Source organism: Budorcas taxicolor, chromosome 25 (genome assembly GCF_023091745.1).
Source record: "Budorcas taxicolor isolate Tak-1 chromosome 25, Takin1.1, whole genome shotgun sequence".
Taxonomy (NCBI): domain Eukaryota; kingdom Metazoa; phylum Chordata; class Mammalia; order Artiodactyla; family Bovidae; genus Budorcas; species Budorcas taxicolor.
The window spans coordinates 51,455,448-51,463,057 of record NC_068934.1 but is presented as its reverse complement, the minus strand read 5'-3'; the positions used below and the strand labels follow the sequence as shown (position 1 = coordinate 51,463,057).

The 7,610-nt window shown below is 68.9% G+C and overlaps 1 protein-coding gene across 2 annotated transcripts; it reads right to left on the bottom strand.

Moving 5' to 3' along the window:
* Positions 1–733: 733 nt before the first annotated feature.
* HRAS (HRas proto-oncogene, GTPase) lies at positions 734–3,582 on the bottom strand. 2 transcript variants are annotated; one of them, XM_052661852.1, is made up of 6 exons: positions 3,509–3,582; positions 2,202–2,363; positions 1,855–2,033; positions 1,595–1,754; positions 1,426–1,507; positions 960–1,085 (listed from the first exon to the last, which is right to left on the bottom strand). In XM_052661852.1, exons 2-5 carry the CDS (start codon positions 2,310–2,312, stop codon positions 1,445–1,447), a joined length of 513 nt encoding a protein of 170 aa, XP_052517812.1. In that variant the 5' UTR covers positions 2,313–2,363; positions 3,509–3,582; the 3' UTR covers positions 960–1,085; positions 1,426–1,444. The 2 variants fall into 2 exon arrangements, with proteins under 2 accessions (XP_052517811.1, XP_052517812.1); XM_052661851.1 differs by lacking the exon at positions 1,426–1,507 and having other exon boundaries at positions 734–1,085.
* Between the last annotated feature and the right edge of the window lie 4,028 nt (positions 3,583–7,610).

The following is a 7,610-nucleotide window of genomic DNA, read 5'->3' as shown; positions in this document are numbered from 1 at the left end:
ACCCCCACCCCTCCCAGTATCGAGACACTCCCCAGAGAGGACAGGCTGGCCCTCCCTGGCCCCCCGGCCCCACACGAGCAGCCTGGACCCTGCCCCACCGGGCCGGCCCAAAGCCGGAGCAGCCACACGACGGGGGCCACGGCCACAGGCCTCCCTCTGGGAGCCCGGGCTCCATGCCTGGCCCGCCGACCCCCAGCCCAGGACTGCCCTCGGGACAGCGGCCCCAGCGACAGGATCCCCCCAGACCTCCCGGTGAACCAAGAGGCCACAGGCGAATGGCTGCCTGCATTGAGGCAGAACGCGGTCCATCCCCTTCAGCTCTTGCCTGAGCCACCCCAGCCACCAGCTCCACCCCAACCTGCTGGAGACGCGGCGCCAGGCTCAGAGGGCCCCCTGCCCCGGGGCACCTGCAGCCAGCGCCCCTCGCGGTGCCGGGACCAGCACGGCCCCAGCAGAGCCGGGCAGCGCCCCGAAAGCCGCCCCAGTGGCCCGCTCCTCCCTGACCTCCACAGACAGTATCTGGCCTCAGTATCCCCCCCTTGCTGATTAAAGGCTGAGAAACTCCCGTGTGTCAGGTGGCCGGTTCTGGCCGCACCCAGAGAACTCTGACAGACATGCCAGGGGCCACCCGGAGGCGGGGCGGCCGCCGCCCAGACGAAGCTGCAGTTCCCTGCCTCCTGGGAGGCCACACGCGCTGTGGCCTCCTGGCCTCAGGCAAACGCCAGGTCAAGACCATGAAATAATTTACTGCGACTCGGCCTGCGCCCGCTGGGCCAGGACAGGGCTGGAGAAGAGCGAGGCTGGGGGCCAGCGGCGTCAGTTCACCAGAGTCTGTGGCAAGCGTCCCGGGAGGCCCGTGGGCACTCTGTCCACCGGCCTGGGGGGCCAGGCTCTGGCGGCACCCCCCTCCTTCCCCGCTGTGCCGCCTCCTGCGTGGCACCCAGCGCTCCGCGCCCACGCTGCCGTCAGGAGAGCAGGCACCTGCAGCTCAGGCAGCCAGGGCCGCCCTCGTCCGGTGGGCTCAGCTTGCGCATCTTGTGCTGCCGGATCTCACGCACCAGGGTGTAGAAGGCGTCCTCCACGCCCTAGGAAAAGGGCCCGGGTCAGGGCAGGACCACCGCCTCAGCCGCGGGCAGGGCCCCAGCCCTCTCCCCACCCAGCAGACAGGGAGCCGGGTCCTGCCTGCCTCAGGCCCCAGGCCCGCCTCGTCGGGAGGCCTGTCCTCAGCTGCCAGCCCACTGAGTCTTCGGGGCACCCTGGGACCCGCGGGGCACTCTGGGGGCAGGGGGGCTGGGGCCCCAGGGTCACCGCTCCGGTCTGGCTCAGGGCAGCTCTCTCCGGGCACCTCCACCTCCCCCGGGAGCTGTTTCAGCCCAGACCCGGGCCCTGGCCTCCCTCGCTGCCCTGCCATCCGGGGAGACTTACAGCGAGAGGGGCAGCTGGGTCACGGGGGTCCCGGAGGGTCCCAGAGGGTCCCGGAGCTGGAGCCAGAGCCAGAGCGGCTGCCCTGCGTCGAGGGAGAGGGGGCAGTGAGCCCTGTCCCGGGCGGGCGGGGCGGGGCCCTGGCTGGCTGCGGGGCAGGGGCCGGGCTCACCTGGCGGGTCTTGGCGGAGGTCTCGATGTACGGAATGCCGTAGCTGCGGGCGAGGTCCTGGGCCTGCCGAGACTCCACGGTGCGCGCGGCCAGATCGCACTTGTTCCCGACCAACACCATGGGCACGTCATCCGAGTCCTTCACCCTCTTGATCTGCTCCCTGCAAGGAGGAAAGGCTGAGCTGGCCGGCGGCCCACGGGCTTGGGTGCACTCAGGGCACAGAGAGGGCCGGGGCCCCTGAGGGCCGGCGGGCAGCTCACCGGTACTGGTGGATGTCCTCGAAGGACTTGGTGTGGTTGATGGCAAACACGCAGAGGAAGCCCTCCCCGGTGCGCATGTACTGGTCCCGCATGGCGCTGTACTCCTCCTGGCCCGCCGTGTCCAGGATGTCCAGCAGGCACGTCTCCCCGTCGATGACCACTTGCTTCCGGTAGGAGTCCTAGGGACGACACTGTTCAGAGACAGCCGGCCCTCCCAGGGGGAGACCGCCCTCGCTCCTCTCTTGCCCCGCCCCGGGGGCCTGTGACACGGGGACCCTTTCTTAGAGGAGGTGCGAGTCAAGCCCACATCAGAAGCTGAGCAGCGGACAGGAGCCAGGTGGACTCACCTCGATGGTGGGGTCGTACTCGTCCACGAAGTGGTTCTGAATGAGCTGGATGGTCAGGGCGCTCTTCCCCACGCCGCCGGCGCCCACCACCACGAGCTTATACTCCGTCATCGCTCCTCAGGAGACCGCGGCACGAGGCGCTGCGGTGGCTGGCGGTCCCACCTGCCGAGGGAGCCACACTCAGCATGGCCGGACCGTGCAGGGCAGGCGCAGGGAGCTCCCTGGACCAGCCTGGCCAGCTCCGGCCTGCCCCCTGGGCCTATCCACCCAGATGACAGGGGCAGCAGCCAGACAGGTGGGGCAGCAGCCAGACAGGTGGTCCAGCCCTCACCTGTGGCACCGGCAGCCCAGAGATGGGAGGGGGTCTTGCCTCCAGCTGCCCCTAACGACTGTACGAGAAAAGCAAGGAGCAGACCCCTCAGAGGCAAGGCTGGGAGCTGGGAGCGTCTCCCAAGCACGTACCCAAATTAGAACCTGCTGGGTAGGCAAAAAGCCTAAACTAGAGGTGCGTTGGGCTGAGGTTACCAGCACCCCCACGAGAACAGGTCTTGCCACAGTGGCGGGCACAACAGCGTGCCCAGACAGGCTGGTGGCAACCGACAATCTGCTCCAGCCCTCCCCCCAGGCCATGCTGGTGCATCTGAGAAGTATTCAGTAAGCACCTACTGCATGCCAGGCGCTGCTCCAGGCGCACGGGGACAGAAGAACCCCTGCCCTGGCAGGTGTGGGCGACACTCCAACGCGAAAGTCCGCATGAGCCCACGGGTCCCACTGCCAGAACTCTGGAGAATATAAAGCAGCTGTGGAGGTGGACAGCGGGCCGAGGCTCCAGGAAGCAGATCACAGGAAAAGACCCAAAAGAGGTGTGGGCGCAAGGGGACAGGTGAGAACGGGACAGGGCCTGGGCCCTAGGCTCCCAGCTGGGATGTCAGCGGTTTGTGATGCTTAAAGAAGAGGCGCCCTTGCGGGGACCGCAAGCAGTGACTTTCTAAACCCCGGGTTCGCCGGGCGTGTGATGGCCGCCGGATGCCCGAGCTCTCCGGAGGGGCCCGTGCGGCTCCGGCGGGTGGAAGACCCGGCCTAGCGCCTCTGCTCGCGGACACCCAGGTCACTTGCGGAGCCCGTAAGGCCGGGCCCGGGACACGCAGCCAGAGGTGCTGGCCGGGGCGCGGCGGCGCCAACCCGCCGCCTCCCGCAGCCCCCGCCGCAGCGCCCCGCCCGCCGCCGCCCGCGGCTCACCTGCGCCCCCGCGCGCCGAGCGCAGACAGCAGGCCCCCCGCCCGGCCCCCCGCTCCCGCCGCACTCACCGCTCACAGGCGCGACTGCCCCCGGGCCCGGGGCCGGGGCGGGGGCGGGGGCGGCGGCAGGGGCCGGGGCCGGGGCGCAGGGCTCGCCCGGCGCATGGGCTCCGTCCGCGGCGGGTGCGGCTCCGGCGGCGGGCGGCGCACACTGGACCCGGCCGCGCGCGCCCCGCCCCACGCCCGTCCGTCAGCCCTGCGCGGCCTGCGATTGGCCGAGCGCGCCGGGCCCCGCCCCGCCCCGCCCCGGTTGGCCGAGAGGCCCGCCCGTCAGAGCCCCGGCCGGGCGGGGCTTCCGGGAGCCTCGCCGAGGGCGGTGCCCGCTCTGGCGGCCGGCGCGGGCCGCGGCCTACGGGGCTGCCTGCGCGGAGCGTCGGGCCCCGGGGGGCGGCGTCCCCGAGGGAGGCCCGGGCTCTCCCTGAGGCAGGCGGGCCTCGCGGGGAGATAGAGACCCCGTGGCTAAGCGAGTCCGCGGCCGGGTGTGGACTGGGGCGGGGCGCTGCTCCCGGAGCCCCGCGCCGGACCCCGGGCACCCCCGCCGGGCACCGCTGCGCCTACCCCGCCCCCGGCCCGGGTCCGCGCCGCCCCTCGCAGGGCCCGGAAAGGAGGCGACGGCCCGAGGGCTAAGCCTCAGGGAGGCAGGAGCCCGCATCTTCAACCCCGCGGATGCCCCGGACCTGAGGCCGGAGAAGGGCGGAGGGGCTGTCCAGACGAGGGTCAGGCGCAGGTGGCTCCGGGAGGGGCGCCTGGCAGCTTCTGCGGGGTCCTGGGAGCGGCTCGGCCTTGCGGGCGCCTCGCCTGCCTGGGCGGGGACGTCTGAGCCCGCGGAACGGCGAGTCCGGCTCCGTGTTTCCAGCCAGTGCCCAGGGTCTTGCTTCTCGCTTACGTAGCGCGCAGCCCCGCCGCGGGCTCCGCAGAGCATCACCGCTAGCCTCCCAAAACATGGGCAGCCCCTGCAGACTACCTCCCCATCGAGCTTCCCCGAAGCCCCAGGTCCCAGCCCTGCGGAATCTTAGCTAACAACCCATACCCAGCAAATTCACCCCCGAAGTTGCTATGGAGGGCTAAACTGAAGTCTACCGCCTCCCAGGCGTAAGTGTGCACATTGTATCTCCTTTAAAGACGCTCAGAAATGCATGTTTTTAACATTTAAAAAATTTTCACAGTAACGCATAAAAACATCCTCCGTATTTACAGGAAAGAACGGTGGGTCTCACGTGAGCCCAGACCTTTGCCCCTCAGGCACTAGCTGGCAACCCCACCCTCCGCGCCTCTCGGCCCCCTCCCGCTCCGGCTCCGCGCAGTTCCCCGGAGCTCATCCCGCTACCGGCCTCGACCCCGCCGGGACCCTGGGGGCCGCTCCCGCCTCCAGCACGGCGCCAACCCCGCGTGTCCCGTTGACGGCCGTAGACGCGCAGTAAAGGCGCATAAATGACAGCGGGTGGCCCGCCCCTCGCCGGCGCGGACACTCTGGACTTCCCCTCCAGGTGTGCAGTCCCCTCGTCTTCAGGGGGTCCTTTTGTCGTGGCGTGGGCCACACAAGTAGGCGGAGGTGAACCCTGCAGGGCCCTGGTCTCAGGGACCGCCCGACAGGGGCGCCTCCCACCTGAGAAAGGTGGGCGCGAGTCTCCACCCCACGCCACCTTTGTGGGTGCAGACTTTGGGCTCGTCTGCGCCCCGCGGGCTAGACAGCGTCTCCGCTCCCCAGCGTCCCTCCTTGTGGGAGGGGCCCTGCCGCGCGCCCGCGCGGGGCGAGACCAGCGCGAACCCCGCAACCAGGTTGGCCCCCCGCGCCCCAGCAACCGTCGCTAAGGGGCGTGGCTCGACCGCGCGGAGCCGGAGGATTCCGGTGGCCCATGAATATTTGCAGGTTCAGCTGAGGCCCCGCCCCCGTTGCCTGGGCGCCCAGGCCCCTCAACCCCGCGGCCGCGAGAACTACCGAGTCGAAGGGAACGCCCGGCAGAGGAGGGCTCCGGGGCCTCGGCCGGGGCACGGGGGCCGACCCCCTCAGGTGAGAGCCGAGCGCACCTTTGGGTCTGGGGCCGCAGGGCCACGGTTTTCCCCATGCCAGGGGGAGAACGGAGGCCGAGGATGGAGCGGCCACGGCAGGGGGGGGTCCCTGTGATGCCCCAGATGTCAGATCTGCTTCCCTGGGGCCCATCCCATAATCCCTGGCCCTGCTGAGGATCCTGAGGTCACCAGGACAGGAGGAACCCCAAGCCCTGACCTCAGAGGGGTGGCAGGTGGAGGGGACCAAGAGAGGCAGTGAGTCCGGCCAGAAGCTGACATTCGCCTGCGCCATAGAGGAAGAAAGGCCCCCAGGTTTCCAGCTTGGGGCCTCGGGGAGTGGCAGGGCAGGAGGGGATCAAGGCCATCAACAGAGTGGACAGGTCGAGGCCCATGAGTGGACGTGAGGGGACAGTGTCTCCAGAGCCTCAGCCTCCTACCCAGGCCCTGGTCCTTGGACCACAGGACCTCTGGCTAAACGGGACCATACCCTGGGCCAGGTCGTGGGCAGGACCTCAGGTCAGCTGCTCTCAGGCACAGAGGGAAGAGGGTGGCCCACTGGCTTCCTAAGCTGCAGCCTGGCCAGCCCAGACCTTTCCCAGAGCCCCAGGCTGGCATCCCGGGTGGGGGGCCGGGCAGCATCTTCCCGGGGGGTCTGGTGCTGGGGTCATCCTTTGAGGCTCAAGGCCTTTCACCAGCTGGAGAAAAGCGGGCAGCAGAAGAACTTTTGAAAAGAAATTCTGGCCAGAGATTTCATGAATCTCTTCCCTGAGGCTCCTCTGCGTGGCTTCACCTCCTTGGGTCCTCGGTGTGGTCAGTCTTCACACGCGGGCATCTGGTAGCCCCCAGGCAACCTCTCCCAAGGCCCACCACTGCCTGCCACCCTCTCTGGCAAAGGGTGACACCCCTCACCACCCTGGCCGGGGTGGGTGGTTCCGGACGCGATGTGGAGGATGAATTGTGACCACCCACAGGCAGTGGCTGGAAGCTGCACCTGCCGCCTTGACTGATGTGGGGGGAACGTTCCAGAGCCCTTGCTCTGCACCCTGGACATGGCAGGTGAGCCAGGTTCTACCCGCACAAGAGCCCACACTGTCTCGGGCAAGGCACTCACTCAACTGAATGAGTCATAAACACCTAGGGCTGCAGGAAGGGCTGTCTTATGGGACTAAGTCCAGGAAGGGAGAAGGGAGCACAGGCATGGGGGTCGCCTTGACCCGGGTGGACAGAAGCAGCCGAGATGGCCCACACAGCCTTCTGGCTCTACTCTCAGAGATGACTCCACGGTCTGGAGCCAGGTACAGGCACCTGGGTCTTGAAGGGACAATGCCAGCTGAGGCTGGTGCAGGTGGGCCTCCTCCTCTGCAGCCTGGGGGGTAACACCAAAGATGGGCAGGGTCCTAGGGAGACCAGCCCACAAGGGACGGTCCAGAGCAACAGGCCAAGCACCCCTTTTGGAGAGAGTGGAGTTGAGGATGGAGGGAAGTGGGGATTTGAATGAAGACCAAGCATTTGCATTGGAGGGACCCAGAGGGACCCCGGTGCCTGTCACCCACACGGCCGTCTTCCCCCATCAGCTGGGATGGTTGAAAGGACCTAAGGGCCAGGGCCCAGGCTGACAGCCCCACCGCCTCTGCGCCTGCTCACTCTGAGCCCTGTGGTCTTGGCCCAGCCTGTCCCAGGTCCCTTAGGCACAGTGACCTGACTGGGAGGCCGACTCGACTCTCTCGCAGGCGCCGCCTGGGGCCAGATGCCACCCTCGTGCCCAGATGTTTGACCCACGGTGGGAAAAGGCAGCTGCCTCCTGGTGAGGGGGTTCGGTGGGCACAGGGGTCGGGGGGAGTTCCCGAGACCCTGGTCCTGAAGGCCCCAGGCTCAGAGACCATGGGTGGAGGCCAACACGAGGCCCGAGGCAGAGCTGGCTGCTGCTCCCAATGGCAGAGGAGCAAACGGGACCTGGAGGCAGCGCCCCAGGCTCGCGACCTCCGTGGGGCTCCAGAGGGGCAGGCTGGTACCAGCACCCCCCCAGGACCCTGAAGGGTGGGCAGAGGCACCAGGAGGGCAGCCTGCCCAGGCCGGGGCGCGAGTCCAGGCCGAGGGAGGG

Coding starts and splice junctions, on each gene's coding strand:
- HRAS (XM_052661851.1), bottom strand. CDS start 2,312: ATGACGGAGTATAAGCTCGTGGTGGTGGGCGCCGGCGGCGTGGGGAAG. Junction 2,034..2,201: donor AGTACGACCCCACCATCGAG/GTGAGTCCACCT, acceptor TGTCGTCCCTAG/GACTCCTACCGGAAGCAAGT. Junction 1,755..1,854: donor GAGGACATCCACCAGTACCG/GTGAGCTGCCCG, acceptor TCCTCCTTGCAG/GGAGCAGATCAAGAGGGTGA.